General features: G+C 35.4%; 1 protein-coding gene across 1 annotated transcript in view; it reads right to left on the bottom strand.

Annotated features, from left to right (window-relative positions):
• The window catches only part of IREB2 (iron responsive element binding protein 2), a 57,393-nt gene that overhangs the window by 23,889 nt on the left and 14,318 nt on the right, over nt 1–19,186 (bottom strand). Inside the window, exons 3-7 of the mRNA XM_001488966.6 lie at nt 14,008–14,173; nt 11,596–11,733; nt 10,316–10,534; nt 7,655–7,724; nt 6,467–6,650 (exon numbers count right to left, since the gene is read on the bottom strand). Coding sequence (XP_001489016.1) covers nt 6,467–6,650; nt 7,655–7,724; nt 10,316–10,534; nt 11,596–11,733; nt 14,008–14,173 — 777 coding nt within the window. The remainder of the gene's footprint in view (nt 1–6,466; nt 6,651–7,654; nt 7,725–10,315; nt 10,535–11,595; nt 11,734–14,007; nt 14,174–19,186) is intronic.

The following is a 19,186-nucleotide window of genomic DNA, read 5'->3' as shown; positions in this document are numbered from 1 at the left end:
CCTGGGAGGCAGTGGAAGGAGGTAAGGGGATCTCCTCTACCTCACACAGAGCAATGATCTAGGGCAGGACATTACCCAGTGGTGTGCAACTCTGAGAGGAGAAGGGAGAAAGGGCAGCCTTCTGTAGGAATGCCTTCGCTCTTGGAGTTGCCTTCCAGCCTGTAGGAATGTTCCACCCTGAGGAGACTAAGCAATTGAGCAGGGTGTCTTCACCAAGCCAAGCAGCCTAGGAGGGCAAATAGTTGAGTGCAGAGAGGGGTAGCCTGAGATTGTGCATGTGAAAGAGAGCACCCCACTATGTGGTACACAAGCTTGGCCAGTCGGCCAAAGCAGAGGACCCATGCCAGAGCACCTGCGTTTCTATATGTAAAGCAGCAACGGCCAGCAGGCAAATGCAGACAGGTCCTGTTGGCATAGCTTCCAATGGACAAGCACAGCTGCCAGGGATTGTGGTGGGTTCAGAATACAAAGCTCCTGCCCCACTCCAGTAGCGGCAGGTGGAATCTGTGACCAGATACTACCACTATGCAATGGTACAAGTATAGTATAAAGAGGTACGTTAACACTCCAGACCAGATTGAAAATGACAGGAACCCAGAAATCAATCCTGAAGTCACAGAAATGTACAATCTAAATGATAGAGCCTTCAAAATAGTTATCATAAACAAACTCAACAAGTTACAAGAAAACTCAGAAAGAGAGTTCAATGAGCCCAGGAATAAAATTAATGAAGAGAGGAAATTCTTCACATAAGAGATTGAAACTATTAAAAAAACCAATCAGAAATGTTGGAGATGACAAATATTATTGGTGAGATAAAGAAAAATCTAAAGTCCTTAAATAACAGAGCTGATATTACAGAGGACAGAATTAGTAACTTAGAGGATGGAAATACAGAAATGCTTCAGGAGGAAGAGGAGAGAAAACTAAGATTAAAAAGAAATGAAAACATTATCCAAGAAACATCTGACACAATTAGAAAAAGTAGCTAAGAATTTTAGGTATTCCAGAGTGAAAAGAAAGGGAGAAAGGAGCAGAGAGCTTCTTCAAAGAAATAATAGCTGAGACCTTCTCAAACCTGGGGCAAGAGCCGGAATTACTAGTAAACGAAGCAAAAAAACTCCTAATTACATCAGTATAAAAAGACCTTCTCCAAGGCATGTATTAGTAAAACTGGTGAAAGTCAATGACAAAGAAAAAATATTAAGGGCAGCAAGGCAGAAGAAAATAACCCACAAAGGGACCCCTATCAGGCTTTTAGCAATTTCTCAGCAGACACCTTACAGGCTAGGAGACAGTGGAATGATACATTCAAAATTCTCAAAGATGAAAACTTTCAGGCAAGAATACTCTATCCAGCAAAAGTACTCTTTGGATATGACGGAGAAATAAAAACTCTCCCAGATAAACAAAAGCTGAAGGAGTTCATCACCACAAGACCCTCCTTGTTTACAGGAAATGATCAAGAAGGCCCTCATACCTGAAAAGATAAAGAAAAGGTATACAGGGGCTGGCCCCGTGGCTGAGTGGTTAAGTCCGTGTGTTCCACTTTGGCGGCCCAGGGTTCAGATCCTGGGCACAGACCTAGCACTGCTCATCAAGCCATGCTAAGGCGGTGTCCCACATGCCACAACTAGAAGGACTCACAACTAAAAATACACAACTATGTACCGCTGGGCTTTGGGGAGAAAAGGGAAAAAAATAAATTCTTAAAAAAAAGAAAGGTTTACCAATCTTGAGCAAGGACATAAAGAGACAGGAAAAATCAGGAAGCTACAGCTCTCTATCAGAACAGGTTAGCAAACACTTAATTATAACATTAAAGAGAAGGAAAACATCAAAAATAACTATAATCACTTCATTTTAATCACAAACTCAAAACACAAAATAGAGTAAGTTGTGACAACAATAACTTAGATGAGGAAGAGGAAATGGATGGAACTTGCTTAGACTAAGGAAGTAAGAGGCTATCAGAAAATGGACTATCTCATCTACAAGATCTTTTCCACAAATCTCACAGTAACCACTAAACAAAACATCAGAACAGAGATACAAGTGCTAAATAAAGAGAAAACTGAGAAAATCATCATAGAGAACCACCAAACTGAAGTGGGAGTCAGAAATACATGGGATGAAAAACAAGGGAAATACAGAACAATTGGAAAATAAGTGATAAAATGGCAGTATTAAGCCCTCGTATATGAATAATCACTCTAAAGGTAAAAGGATTGAATTCTCCAATCAAAAGACACAGTGGCTAGATGGATTAAGAAACAAGACCCAACAATATGCTGCCTCCAGGAAACACATCTCAGCTCTAAAGACAAACATAGGCTCAGAGTGAAGGGATAGAAGATGATACTCCAAGCTAATGGCAAACAAAAGAAAACAGGTGTTGCCATACTTAGATCAGACAAAGTAGACTTCAAGATAAAAAAGGCAATGAGAAACAAAGAGGGGCAGTATATAATGATAAAAAGGACACTCCACCAAGAGGACATAATACATGCACCCAGCACAGAAGCACTGAAGTACATAAAGCAACTATTAACAGACCTAAGAGGAGAAATTAACAGCAACGCAATAATAGTAGGTGATCTGGACACCCCACGAACATCAATAGCTAGCTCATCCAGACAGAAAGTCAACAAGGAAATAGTGGAATTAAATGAAAAACTAGACCAGACGGACTTTACATATATGTAGAACATTCCATCTAAAAGCACCAGAGTACACATTCTTCTCAAGTGCACATAGAACATTCTCAAGACAGACCATATATTCAGAAACAAGGCAAGTTTCAATAAATTTAAGAAGACTGAAATCATATCAAGCATCTTTTCCAACCATAATGCTATAAAACTAGAAATCAACTATAAGAAAAAAGCTGGGCAAGTCACAAATATGTGGAGACTAAACAACACGCTAATGAACAACCAAGGGATCATTGAAGAAATTAAAGGAGAAATCAAAAAATATCTGGTGACAAATGGAAATGAAAATACACCATACCAACTCACATGGGATGCAGCAGAAGTGGTCCCAAGAGGGAAATTCAGTAATATGGGTCCATCTTAACAAACAAGAAAAGTCTCAAATAAGCAATCTTAAACTAGACCTAACAGAACTAGAAAGAGAAAAACAAAGCCCAAAATCAGCAGAAAGAAGGAAATAATAAAAATTGGAGCAGAAATAAATGAAATTGAAACAAACAGTAGAAAGAGTCAATGAAACTAAGAGTTGGTTCTTTGAGAAGATAAATAAAACCCACAAACCCTTAGCCAGACTCACTAAGAAAAAAGGAGAGAAGGTTCAAATAAACAAAATTAGAAATGAAAGGAGAAATAACAACAGATACCACAGAAACACAAAAGATTATGAGAATAGTACGAAAAGCTATATGCCAACAAAATGGACAATCTAGAAGAAGTGGATAAATTCTTAGACTCACACAACCTCCCAAAACTGAAACAAGAAGGAATAGAGAATCTGAAGAGGTCAATCACAAAAGATTGAAACAGTAATAAAAAACCTAAGATATCAAAAACATAAGATCTTTATAGAACATAAAGATTTAATACCTATCCTTCTCAAACTATTCCAAAAAAGTGAAGATGACAGAGCACTTCCTAACACGTTTTACAAGGCTTAACATTACCCTGATCCCAAAGCCAGGCCAGAACAACACAAAGAAGGAAAATTATAGGCCAATATTGCTGATGAGCATAGATGCAAAAATCCTCAAAATATTGGCAAACGAAATACAGTAATACATTAAAAGGATCAATCATACACCATGATCAAGTGGGATTTATACCAGGGACGAAGAGATGGTTCAACACCTGCAAATCAATCAACATGATATACCACGTTAACAAAATGAGGAATAAAAACCACATGGTCATCTCAATAAACGGAGAGAAAGCACTTGACAAGATCCAACATGCATTTATGATAAAAAAAAAAAACCTCAATAAAATTGGTATAGAAGGAAAGTATTGCAACATAATAAAGGCCATATATGACAAACCCACAGTCAACATCATACTTGACAGGAAAATACTGAGAGCCATCCCTCCGAGAAAAAGAATAAGACCAGGGTGCCCACTCTTGCCACTCTTATTCAACGTAGTACTGGAGGTTTTGGACAGAGCAATTAGGCAACAAAAACAAATAAAAGGAATGCATTAGGCATTGAAGAAGTGAAACTCTCGCTGTTTGCAGGTGACATGATTTTATATAGAGAAAACCCTAAAGAATCCACTGGAAAATTATCAGAAATAATCAATAACTACAGCAAAGTTGTGGGGTACAAAATCAACTCAAAAAATCAGTTGCATTTCTATACTCTAATAACAAACTAACAGAAAGAGAACTCAAGAAAACAATCCCATTTACAACTGCAACAAAAAGAATAAAATATCCAGAAATAAATTTAACCAGAGGTGAAAGACATATAACACTTAAAACTACAAGACATTATTGAAAGAAATCAATGATGACATAAAGAAATGGAATGATACTCCATGCACATGGACTGGGAGAATAAACATAGTTAAAATGTACATAACTACCTAAAGCAATCTACAGATTCAATGCAATCCCAAACAGAATCCCAATGACATTCTTCATGGAAATAGAACAAAGAATCCTAAAATTCATATGGGGCAACAAAAGACCCCAAATTGCTAAAGCAATCCTGAGGAAAAAGAACAAAGCTGGAGGCATAAAAATCCCTGACTTCAAAATATACTACAAAGTTATAGAAATCAAAACAAGATGGTACTGGTACAAAAAGAGACACACAGATCAATGAAACAGAATTGAAAGCCCAGAAATAAAACCACACATCTATGGACAGCTAATCTTTGACAAAGGAACCAAGAACACACAATAGAGAAAGGAAAGTCTCTTCAATAAATGGTGTTGGGAAAACTGACAGCCACATGCAAAAGAATGAAAGTAGACCATTATCTTTCACCATATACAAAAATTAACTCAAAATGGATTAAAGACTTGAAGGTAAGATGTGAAACCATAAAACTCCTAGAAGAAAATATAGGCAGTACACTCTTTGACATCGGTCTTAGAAGGACCTTTTCAAATACTATGTCTACTCAGGCAAGGGAAACAAAAGAAAAAATAAACAAATGGGACTATATTGGACTAAAGAGCTTCTGCAAGGGACAGGAAACCATGAACAAAACAAAAATACAACCCACCAATGGGGAGAAAATATTTGCAAATCATATATCCAACAAGGGGTTAATCTCCAAAATATATAAAGAACTCACATAACTCAACAACAAAAAAGCAAATAATCCAATCAAAAAATGGACAGAGGATATGAACAGACATTTTTCCAAAGAAGATATACAGATGGCCAAGAGGCACATGAAAAGATGTTCAACATCACTAATCATCAGGAAAACACAAATCAAAACTACACTAAGATATCACCTTACATCTGTTAGAACAGCTATAATCACCAGACAAAAAATAACAAACGTTGGAGAGAATCCAGGGAAAAGGGAACCTTCATACACTGCTGGTGGGAATGCAAACTGGTGCAGCCACCAAAGAAAACACTATGAAGATTTGTCAAAAAATTAAAAATAGAAAATACCATACAATTCAGCCATCCCACCACTGGTTAGCTATCCAAAGTACTTGAAATCAACAATTCAAAGAGACTTATGCACCCCTATGTTCACTGCAACATTATTCACAAAAGCCAAGACATGGAAGCAACCCAAGTGCCCAACAACTGATGAATGGATAAAGAAGATGTGATGTATATATATATATATATATATATATATACACACACAATGGAATAATAGCCATAAAACACAAAATTGTCCCACTTGTAACAACATGGATGGACCCTGAGGGTGTTATGTTAAGCGAAATAAGCCAGACAGAGAAAGACAAACACTGTATGATTTCACTCATATATGGAAGATAAACACATGGACAAAGAGAACACATTAGTAGTAACCAGAGGGAAAGGGGATTTGGGCGTGGGCATAAGGGGTAAAGGGGCACATACATATGGTGACTGATAAATAATAATGTACAACTGAAATTTCACAATGTCATAAACTGTTATGACGTCAATAAAATAAAATTTTTAAAAATGCAAAGAAATTTGGAGAAGTCAGGAGAAGATACTGAAGGAGTTTAAACAAGGGAGTAACCACAACACCTTCAGAAACATCATCATCATCACTCTAATCACTCCACAAATGGTAGTACTGTGCAAGGTATGGTGCAAATTTCTTCTCATAAATTCTGTCTTATATGACACTGTCCACAAATACTTGAATTACGATTTACTTTTATTGCTACTAGTATCGATGAAAAAACACCCTCAGAGGCTAAAAAACCTGTTATTTATGTTCTTTTATAGTGTTCCTGACATCTTCTCCCCAAAAGAACTAAATATATTTAGTCATTTACTTACCCCACCCCAGAATCCCCAAACCATTCACCATGGTTATATGAGAATCTGTGCCAACGACACTGTCTGGGAAGAGGAGGTTCTTTTCTTCAAAAACCACTCTCGACAAATATTCTAAGTTTACTTGATGAGCCATTCCAGTTCCAGGAGGGATTACAGCCACATTCTTAAAAACTCTTGAACTCCACTATATTTTGTTTAAATTTAAGAAATCCAAGTGTTAGTACATTACATGAATTTGTGCTCACAATAAAGATATAAGTAAATATTGACACTAAAAATATTTTACCAATGTTCAATATGGTCACAGTTTATAGCATATACTTAAAAACAAATATGTAGATACTAAACCTAAACATACCCATTTTTCAGATTATTAAAACAAAATTAAGTCAAAGGAAAATGTTCCAATAGTCCAGATAAACAGTAGTTATCAACTATGTTCCAGCAGTTCTCAAGTATAAGGCCGTCCAAGCTCACTTGAACTAAAGCCACTGTTTTTATCTTTTTTTATACACTGGGGTTTCCAGTAAGATTTTTTTTTTTTTTTTTTAAAGATTTTATTATTTCCTTTTTCTCCCCAAAGCCCCCCGGTACATAGTTGTATATTCTTCGTTGTGTGTTCTTCTAGTTGTGGTATGTGGGACGCTGCCTCAGCGTGGTCTGACGAGCAGTGCCATGTCCGCGCCCAGGATTCGAACCAACGAAACACTGGGCCGCCTGCAGCGGAGCGCGCGAACTTAACCACTCGGCCACGGGGCCAGCCCCAAGATTTTTTTTTTAAAAAAGAGTTAATCACTCGTTGGTTTTTTTTGTGAGGAAGACTGGCCTTGAACTAACATCAGCTACCAGTCTCCTCCCTTTTGCTTGAGGAAGGTTGTCCTAAGCTAACATCCCTGCCAATCTTCCTTTACTTGGGATGTGGGACACCACTACAGCATGGCTTCATGAGCAGTGTGTAGGCCCATGCCTGGGATCTGAACTTGCAAACCCTGGGCCACAAAAGCGGAGCGTGTGAACTTAACCACTATGCAACCAGGCCAGCCTCTCTGATAACATTTTATCTGAAGGAACAAAAAAAGATTCTACTGCTATGAAGTATTTTAAAACTATTAGTCTAAAGATATAAAAATTGTACCTATCAATACTTTATAAATTTCAACATAAAAATTTCCCGCAAATCATTCATACCTTGAAAAATTGAAGCCTCTCTCGATTTCTGCCAAATTCTACTTCTTGATTTTTTAACACTGTTTCAGGCCTAAAAGGAAGAAGAGTTGGCATTAAATGTATGTATTACAGACTTGCCTTGTTTCTAAGTCTTCACTCGTACACACATACATACAAACATATTTTTACAATTCTTGGAACAGGAATTTACTAGACTTCTCACAATCAGTTATTTTCTTTTCAACAAGGAAGTTCCTCTTTAAGTTATACACTAGAAAGCTATTGCAAGGACTTATTATTTTACTGGGTATATTAAAGCCACGTCCACACCCATGTCCCAAACTGTACTTGACATCCATGACTGTGAGATTTGGCTAAAATCATATGAAAAATAACATGGTAAGCTTTGTTGGATTTTCCACTGCAAAGAAAAAGGAAGGTAGCAGCTCGTTCAACAATAAGTATGTACATTTCCACCCACTTGGCTCTTGTGCCAGTTAAACTAGGAGATGGAAGTTGATTATCAATATGTAGCAATGACAAAAACAGTTCAACATCATTTTATAGTTTAAAAAGAGCTTCGGGAAAAAATCTTGTATTTATCTCACCCAAAATGGAAGGTTCTATTTTATGTATAAGTAGCAGTTTACTTTATAGGGATTATAAACATATTTGACATGCATTATTTAAACAAAGAGATAAAAACAATTCACCTCTAAGCAGTAAACATAGTACCATTTTCAGGAAGCTATTTTTATCTAATGGATATTTAAAAAAAATTCTTTCTAATAGCTTTAAGTTGTTTATGTCACCTGTCAGCTGGTGATTAAGTGCTGACTAGAACAACAATATAACAAATTATACATGTTCTCCAGGGTCCACAATAATTACTGTTGTTTAACTATATATATATTTTTTAAACAAAGATTACTCTAACAATTCAATGCTGAGCGATCATTTGAAACCATAGCATATCTTAATGAGATGTTTCTCAGGACCGCAGGGAACACAACTTTCTAGAGCCGCTCCAATTATTTCACCTTTCCATAGCACATATGGCTACAAAGTGCCATTTATTAGCTCATAACCCAACCTCAAATTAGGCAGTGATTTTAAGTGCCAAACGTATGCTCTCAACTTTCTACTCCTCAGTTTCTTGTTTGAGTCTATAATTAATACTCCATTGATGCAGTGAATCACACAAAAGAGAGTTATTATTTTCATACAGCCAGGGACAATATAACCCATATTAATATTTTGTAATTTAGAGTCAAAATTGAATGGAAATGTTACATCAGATTGAATTTTTAGAAATAAAAATGTATCATCTTAGCACTTCATACTCTGCCAGTTGTAAAAAGACAACCAAGAAAATCAATAATTTTTTAATTAATAAATCCTCCTTTTCAGGAAATTAATTTCTGTATAAGTAGAGATGTTAATCTCAAAAGTCAGGATGCCCCTAACAATCAGGACAACTAGGTAGCAGGGATAAGAGTGATCACATGAAATTGTCATATATATATATTATTTTGGCGAGGACGACTGGCCCTGAGCTAACATCTGTGACAATCTTCCTCTATTTTGTATGTGGGATGCCACCACAGAATGGCTTGATGACTACTGAAGGTCCACACCTGGGATCCAAAACCATGAACCCCAAGCCACTGAAGCAGAGTGCGCAAACTTCACCAGTAGGACACTGGGCCAGCCCTAAAACTGTCATAGTTTGATGGCAAAGAACCAACGGACTATACTAAATTGAAACACATGAAGCCACTACAACCTGAGGCTTTATAGAAATATTGAGCCAAAAACTTTAGAACTAGACAGAACTTGAAAGATTCAGTTTGGGGACAAATGAATTAATGTTTTATCTGGCACTTGGGATGACGTGTGGATATTATTTTTAGATATTCTAATAATCTTAAATGTGTTAAATTTTTTTAAACTTTAAAAAGTTTAAGCCATTTTTTACTAAATTAAAAAGAATTTTTTTTACAGCTTATTAACAATGGGATAAACAATATAGCTCTCTTAAAAATAATAAGACTTAGGAAACTTTATACCATATAAAAATTCAAGTCATAGAATTTTCTTATTTTGAAAAATTATCTATTAGGAGATTGAACCAACTCCCAAAAATAGGATCTTTTCTAGGCAGGTTTACTACTACCATACAGGCAATCACTTATCTAAGAGGGCTCATTAAGTTTGTGACATATGTAATATACAGTTCTTAATGCAATAAGAAAAAGTAAGAAATCTCCTCATAGGGGGAAAAAAGCTAAAAATATAAATAGGGAATTCACAAAATAAATATGAATGAATAATGAACATGTGAATGGCACAAATTCCCTAAAGTAAAAAATTCACAGTTCAAGATGAGATCCCATTTTCCTGCCACATTAGTTAAAAAAATTAAATACATTTACAGAAATATCTTAAGGTTTTCTTCCTAAGGAACAGAAATAAATAATGATATTTCGAGACTAGTATTTTACTTAACTTTGTTTTACTTGTACTTTACTTAACAATAGGAAATACACATACAAATGTAATCTAGCATAGTAAGTAGGAAGGCAATATAATAGGAATCAGGAGGGTAAGGAGAATAAATATGACGTCCTTAACTGAAAAATAATCTGGCATTAATAAATATTTTTTTAAAAAATCTCATACTCAGGCACTGGTTGCAAATGAAAAGGACACAGAATGGGCGTATTCTCAATCTGCGAAGAAAATTTTCCTGAGTTTCGGCTTAGTTCTCCAGAATCACACGATCCTCGGCAGGCAGTCTGGCCTCTGCAGGGAAGCTTTCTAGGCTGCGCTTTAAGTGGAGAGAGCTTTCCTGCTTTCTGCAAGTCACCACCTCCAGGATTTGGAGCATTCTGTATTGCACTATCATTCCAAGAAAGGAAACAAAATAAAACCATTTAAAAGTGACAGAAATTTAGCTCTTCAAAAAACGCACACTAGTAATAATATCTGGAAGTAACTGTTATTTGAAGGTTAATATATAATTTAACTCAGATTTCAAAAGCAAATTTCAGATTACCTAAAAAACTGAAACAGGTAATTGAAATTTATAGAGATGAAAACATAATTCTAAGTGCCCAATAAAATCATTTTTATACACTTTATAACAATTTAAATAACTTTTATCAAGTACCAAAATAGATTTTTTTTCATCTAACAATCTAAAAGAAGCTCAGAGCCATAGTTTTAATCTGGAGGGCAAAAGCTCTCATGGGATCTAATACAGTCACGCGTCACTTAACAATGGGAGGATACGTTCAGAGAAATGTGTCATTAGGCGATTTCATCATTGTGCAAACATCATAGAGTATACTTGCACAAACCTAGATAGTATAGCTTACCACACAACTAGGTTATATTTAACCTAATGGGACCACCATGATATATGCGGTCTGTCACTGACCAAAAACATTGTTATGTGTTACGTGACTGTACCACTACTCCAGCAAATGTAAAATAAAGCTGGTGCATGACAACAAAATCATGACGTCTCTAGTTTGACATTGGTCAAAGGGACCTTTTAAGAAATTTATTTCAGTGTAAGGAAAATACACCTTTAGGAAATTCAGTGTTTTCATTCACCAATTAATTAAAGACATTTGTGGCTCACGTCTTTATATTCTCTTTATATTCCCTCTGTTTTTAACTCATGATAAAAAACAAAAAGGAAATAAATGAAGACTGAATTCAGATATTAACTCCAAAATACAGGTTTTAGGCTTATACATTTCTATCAGAAATGGCAGCAGAAACATACAAATGAACTTTTTATCAGTTTTTCTTTTTATATAGTATATATATTTAGTATGCTTTACTCTGACATAAACTGTCTCTGCTCTCTTTCTTCTGTATCATACACTTCCAGTGAGTTGGCTGTCAGTTAACTTGCATGGTCATCTTCATAAATATCTATATTAAAGTACCATTTATTGAAGTCAATTTGTAACGAATGGTCAACCGTGAGATCTGTAGGACAGGCAGGATGGACTTTCTTAGGATCCCCTCCAAGAGTTTTCACTGCCTCCCTCATAGCAGCAAAATCCACCATTGCCGGTATTCCACTAAAAAATAAAAAATGATCAAATTATAGTTCTAACTGTTCTCTTATATACTCTCAAATGACTAATATGCGTTTATTCATATTTTTTTTCTGAAGACTACATCGTATTCACCAACGATTTTTGTATTTTAAAAATATCTCTTTTTAGTTTGTATTCATGTTTGACAATGCACTTGGTTATCCAAAGTTAGATGTATCCTGGTTTAATGAAAATTAATATTAAATATCATTTGAGAACTTGAGTGCTCAGGGGTAGATGTGCCAAAAATAACACAAAAGATCATTTTTAGAGGTATAACATAACTTCAAGGGAACTGCCTATGGAATTCTTTCTCCTGCCTTCAAATTTATGATACCCTGTCTCCCTTTTCTCTAGCTCTAGCCCCTTCCCTCCCAGTGCCTTCCTGCTACTAAATATATATAAAAATAGATATATTTATATTTATTTATATATATTTATATTTTACATATAAATATAAATTTTATTATTTATAAATTTTTTTTTTTAAAGATTGGCACCTGAGCTAACAACTGTTGCCAATCTTTTTTTTTTTTTCTGCTTGATCTCCCCAAACCCACCCTGTACACAGTTGTATATCTTAGTTGCACATCCTTCTAGTTGTGGGATGTGGGAGCCCACCTCAATGTGGCCTGACGAGCGGTGCCATGTCCACACCCAGGATCCAAACCCTGGGCTGCCACAGCGGAGTGTCCGAACTCAACCACTCGGCCACGGAGCCAGCCCCTATTATTTATAAATTTATATTATTATATAGATATATTTATATAAATATATCTATATAAATAGATAGATGGATCGATATCTCCAGCCAACTAAATATATATAAATAGATATATAAATATATTTTAGACATATATATTTAGATATATGTATCTATTTATATAGATATATATTACGTATATATCTATATAAATAGATAGATAGATGGATAGATAGCTATCTCCAGCCAACTGTATAACAAGCATTTACCAAATGCCTTCAATGTGCTAGACACCAACGGCACAAGGCCAAAGAGACAGTTTCTGCTCTCAAGGAATTTGTAGGAGATAAAGGAGCAATCACAGCATATTACCATAAGTACTATAAGAGCAGCATATATAGGGTACATAAAGCAGTGACATACAAAAAAGATTTGGATAGGTGGGTGAAGATGTTCTTATTTGTCTAGCTAACACTTATGCCTCTTTCAAAACTGAGCTAAAGATTAACTCTTCCAATAAATAATCCCTGGATGCCCAGATAAAGCAAAGTCTTTCAGGCTATGGTAAAGCATTTGGATTTCATTCTAAGTGTCATGAAAGCCAACTGGTATATGGGGAAATGATATAACTTTGATTAACATTTTTTTAACCAAGTTACTTCATCTATGTGAAAAGACTACAAACTGCAAGTGTGGAAGCAGGGATACCAATTAAGAGACTATTATAGTTGTAGCCCCGGTAAGAGAGAATGGGTCTAGAACCAGGATGATAGTAGTAAGGGATGATAAAAAGTATTTGGACTCAAGATATATTCAAAGGTAAAGCTCACAGACCTTGCTGATAGACCGGATTATGTGTAAAGGAAAGAGAGGAATCAAGGTTAACACCTAGATTTTTGCCCTAAACAAACGGGAGACTATACTGCCATCTACTATGATGGAAAAAGACTTGAAAAGGAATAGGTGAGGCGGGCTGGGCAATCAAGTTTTGGATATGTCCAGTTTGAAAAACCTATTAGAGCTAGGTGGAGATGACAAATAGGCAGTTAAGAAAAAGTAGTTTTTGGGGCTGGCCCAGTGGCACAGCAGTTAAGTGCACACGTTCTGCTTCGGCGGCCCAGGGTTCACTGGTTCAGATCCCCAGTGCGGACATGGCACCACTTGACAAGCCATGCTGTGGTAGGCGTCCCACGTATAAAGCACAGGAAGATGGGCACAGATGTTAGCTCATGGCCAGTCTTCCTCAGCGAAAAGAGGAGGACTAGCAGCAGATGTTAGCTCAGGGCTAACCTTCCTCAAAAAAAAAAAAAAGAAAAAGTACAACAACAAACATTTTTTGAATAAATAATACAACAAACAAGTTTTTGAATAAATGGTACAACAAACAAGGGTCTAATTTTTAACAAATTGCTTTGGTTCTGAAAGGGCTATTTTCTAAAATTTATAAACTAATCTTCAAAATTAAAAAACAACAGAGTCAACCATCGGGGAGTCTGAATTTTAAAAAGGGAACGCTGAAAATTCACTCATAAAAAAATAAACCCATCACTCACGTAAAATCTTGAAGAAGAACACGGGCAGGGAAAAAGGGCACTTCGACATTGCTTTGTTTGGTTTTCCAGTCTAAAATGTTCATAACCTGTTCCTTTGTCATTAAAAAGCCATCACAATTTCTCACAGCAGCTTCCAACAGGACCCGTATTGAGTAAGGCAGAACATCTGATACAAGAGAAAATATTACTATTAATAATAGAATAATCCACTCTATATTGTAAAAATTACAATAGTGTAAAGTCAGATAAGACAGAAGCATTGTTTTCTCAATTAAAAAAAATTTTCAGTCTAGTAAACACAGAGTAAAGTATCATTCATGTTAACACTAGGCCTTGTACAAATTTGACTTTTCTATATTTAAGCCAAGGCCCTGAAAAAGGAGAGAGAAAATCTTCACCAAGAGCTGTACTGATTTGGGCATATGAGACTGACAAAATACTTAATATTCAGAGAAGACAGAGAAAACTTGCAAAGCACAGAAAATCAGAATTAAATACAATAATGAAGACATCTATTTCTTTTATCACAAAAAATAGTTGAACTGTGTAAAAGTTTAAAATAAATTTAAAAGATTTCCATCAAAAATGGTTGAGGTTTGAAAGTAAATCAGGGTGTTTAGGTGAGTAAAATTCATTTCATGAAAACCGTCATTCACTCGATTATTATTAGTTTAAGAAAACTATAGAGAAATCGATTTTAACATTTAAAAATTTTCAATCATATTAAATTGCCACACCAGATTTTGCTACATACAAGTGTTTCCTTAGGACTTAAAGGGAAGACTGAATCAGTATGGGACTGGTTGAATAAATCATGGTAATCCAGGAGGCCAGCCCCACGGCCAAGGGCTTGAGTTTGCATGCTCGGCTTCCGCAGCCCAGGGTTTCGGCGGTTCAGATTCAGGGCACAGACACGGCACCACTCATCAGGCCATGCTGAGGTGGCGTCCCACATAGCACAAACATAAAGACCTACAACTAGAATACACAACTATGTACTGGGGGGCTTTGGGGAGAAGAAGCAGGGAAAAAAAAAAAGAAGATTAGCACAGATGTTAGCCCAGGGCCAATCTTTAAAAAAAAAAAAGGTAATCTACACAATCCATACTATGCAGCTGCTTAAAGGAATGAAGATCTCTAAAAGCTGATCTCCAGAATATATCATTAAGAGAAAAATGCAGTGCAACATAATGTTCATAGTATACTACCTTTGCAGTAAAAAATGGAGTAAAAAAATGTATAATACATACTATATATTAAATATAATTTAAATATTAATAAATATTAAATATATAATTAAAATATTATATATTAATAATTAATATATACATTTTCCCCCAGAAAGAATATTGAAGGATAAACTGAAAATCTTAGTATATATTCCACACTGTATTTTGGTGGTACGCCTTAGTTGGATATATACTAAGGACAAAAGATCCACAAAGAAAACATATCACATTTAGGCATTAATACTGATATTCTAACTTTGAAAGTGTCATATATATAAGAAGAAGAATGGAAAAAGTAACTGTTGTTACTATGATTGGAAACCAAGATTTTCCATAGTAATAATGTACAAGTATAAATCAGAGTAGCTAAATTAAAAAAAAAAAACCACATTTCAGTTGGAATCATGGGTACAAACTCATGATTTATTTTTATCTATCTTAAAAATATGTATTTCCTAGCTCTGTTCAGTGAGAATGCCTAAAACAATGATAATCCAATAGCAATGAACCCCTAACAACTCAGTTTGTTGTTTCCAAATACTATTTCTCATTTTAAAAAAAACAGAGTTCCTTGGAGAAATGGCTGGTTCCATGTTTAGGAAAGGATATGTACAAAATGAGCCTGGCACACCTTGCGTCAGAAACCAAAAAAATTATCAAAGACTAATGGGCACACTAATGGATCAATCTGAGCATCAAAATGAATAATGACTGTAATTCACTGAAACATATCAAACACAGAAATAGCCCTTAGCTCATAATGACTCTTTAAAAAAAAACCCTTCACCGATCGCCAATGGGAGGTGCTAGAGCAACTCATTACCCTGAAAACTGACAAATAAAGAGGGAAAAAAAAAAATCAATCATTAAGGATTTCCTGATTTCAAGTAACCAATTAGTTAAGAAGCGAAAGTTCCTCATTAAAGAAGAATTACAGCTAATAAACACAGAAGGAATGATATAATTAGAAAAATCACCAAAGTACACCTACTGAAATAATGGATCTAGACAATGATCATAAGTGGATACTAAAATCATTAGGTGATGTGAATAGGGAACTTGTAACAGATGGATCAAGCAGATAACAACTATACCCACTTAGCATCACCAAAAGTGGGACATGATGGACATTATTTGCCTACTGATGAAACAGGAAATACAAGCAACCAACTACAAAGTGTCCTTGAAAAAATACATACACACATAAATAAACCTGAATCTAATCAAATGTCTAGCCGCAACTTCCAGTTAACAGGAAATATGGGGGCTAGTGCAACAGTAAAATGAAATCATGAAGAAGCAATCGGCCAAATGGACAATGTGGTACATTATGCAGAATAAAGAACCCGGTTTCTTCAATACAAAAGTGCCATGAAGAAAAGAGAGAGGAGAGATATTACACATTCTTGAAAGAGACTTAAGATATATAACATCCGAATGCTATGTGCGGATCCTGTTTGGATATTATGTGAACAAACCAACTGTAGAAATATATTTTTGAGACAACCAGACAAAACTGAATATGGACTGGGTTTTGGGTCATATTAAGGAATTACTATTAATTTTATTAGACATAATAAAGGCATTGAGATTATGGTTTTTTTCTTTCAAGTCCTTTCCCACATCAAAGACGCATACTGCAGCATATTTACAGGCTAAAAAAAAAGTGGAATATTTGAAACAAAAGCCTGGTGGGGCCAGCCTGGTGGCATAGTGGTTAAGTTTGTGTGCTCTGCTTCCACAGTCCAGGGTTTGCAGGTTTGGATCCCAGGCGCAGACATACACAGTGCTCATCAAGCAATGCTGTGGCAGCATTCCACATACAAAATAGAGGAAGACTGGCACAGATGTTAGCTCAGTGACAATCTTCCTCAAGCAAAAAGAGGAAGATTGGCAACAGATGTTAGCTCATGGCCCATCTTCCTCAGCCCAAAAAAAAAAAGAAAGAAAGAAGACTGGCAAAATGTTGATAATTGGCTGACAAACATATGGTAGGTTATTATACTATTCTCTCCCTACTTTTACACTTGAAAATTTTAACACACAAATTAAAGATTAACAAAGTTGTAAGTAAAGAGGATAAAGAACTACATAACCAGAAATACTAGATTCAAAGTCTGTATGTGCTGTTCACTACAGGTATGTTCTTTGCAAAGTGACTGAAGATGATGCCTTTTCTCTCTTAAAATAGGAATGCCAGCTACCTAACAGAGACGTGAAGAGTATCTTACCTCATCTTCCATCTAGTACATGTAAAACTCTCAAACATATCATGACAAATAGTAGGTAACTTACATATTATTTTCCACTCTTAGCTCAATCAGAAACATAATCAAGTCCCAAAAATCAAGAGAAATTACAGCAGGAAAATTTTTTTAATAGAACACTTGGAAATAATGAGAAAGAAAATATTATCACAGAAGCAAATACACAAAATTAAAGTTTGTATTTGGTTAATTATTCTGGAAAAACACTCTCAGGAATATTTTTTGTTAAAAGTATCTTCACAAAAAGCACTGCATCTATTTCTAGTAAAATAAACACCACCAATATCTCTACTCGCTCCTGAAACCCACTAAGCTAATAGTAAAGAAATAAAAGTTAGAAACCCACAGGAACAGAGAAAGGGAGAAGCAAAACCAACAAAATTTTGGAAAACACTGCACAGATGACTGGTAATGGACTGAGCAGAATAGAGAAAGCTGAAACTAAATATCTACATAGGAAAAAGGCAATCAGAAACAAAGACTAGGAATCAGGATAGCCTGAGATTTCTGAAGAGAAGTGTGAGAAGCTAGAAGGCCATGAAATAAGGCCTTCAAAATTCCAAGTGAAAGTAATTTCCAACCTAGAAATTTGTACACAGGCAAACTATCAATTAATCATGCAAGGTCTCAAAAACTTACTTCCCAGGCACCCTTTCTCAGGAAGCTACTGGAGGATATGCTCTATAAAACAAGAAGCAAATGGAGAATAGAAAATCATGGAATCCAGGAAATAAAGTCTCTAACACAGGAGATAACAAAGAGACTCTTCTAGGACAATGGCCCTGCAAGCCATAGTGCAATCAGTATCAAATGGAGCAGAAAATGAAATCCAGATGGGACACTGCCAAGAGAAGGGAAAAGTATTAATTGATAGATTGCCTGATTATATTGTGAGGAGTTTAGTTCTTTTGGAGAGTCTGGAGATGAATTATTGATAAGGAGATAGAAAACTAAGCGAACAAAAAAAGAAAATCATTAATTCCAGGAAAAAATACAAAAAGTTGTAAGAGAAATGAGACGCAATCATCATTTACTACATGGATTGGTTGAGATTTAAAGTCATAACAACATAAACACTGGATATTGCTTTAACCAAAAATTATAACTATACTAGGAAGAGGTACATGGAATATATGTAGGAGAGAAGAAAAGTGCCAAATTCTCATTTTCCACAGTAGAAAGTTAGTAAAGTCTAAAATTGAAAAAGAAGAAACAGCTGTATAAGCAAGGCTATTTAATAATATGGAGGAAATTACCAAAGGAAATAACCAAGAGAATTAAAAATAGTATTCTCTGCAGGATAGAAATTTAGGATGGGGCAAGAGGCTACTGTTTTGCTTATAATCTTAGTGGTCTCACTGGTTTTTTACTCTATCATTTGAAAATTAACTATTAAATTAAAAAGCACTTATCAAAAAAGAGTTCTATAAGAAAAAAACGAATTACAAGTGTTAACTGAATATTTTGTCACTAAGAAGTACTAACTTGCAAATTTGTCTAAAACTACTAGAGGTCTATTGCAAGGAAAGATGCAAAAAAATAAATACCCCCTCCCCTAAATAAAAACAATTTTGGTAGCCAGCCTCCAAGATGATACCAATAATCCTCACCTCCTGGCATTCATGCGCTCATGTAACCTTGAGTGAAGATCAGCTGTTTGTGTGACCAACAGAGATTGGCAGA

This window comes from Equus caballus, chromosome 1 (genome assembly GCF_041296265.1).
Source record: "Equus caballus isolate H_3958 breed thoroughbred chromosome 1, TB-T2T, whole genome shotgun sequence".
Lineage (NCBI taxonomy): Eukaryota > Metazoa > Chordata > Mammalia > Perissodactyla > Equidae > Equus > Equus caballus.
This window is presented reverse-complemented; position numbering and strand designations above follow the sequence as displayed.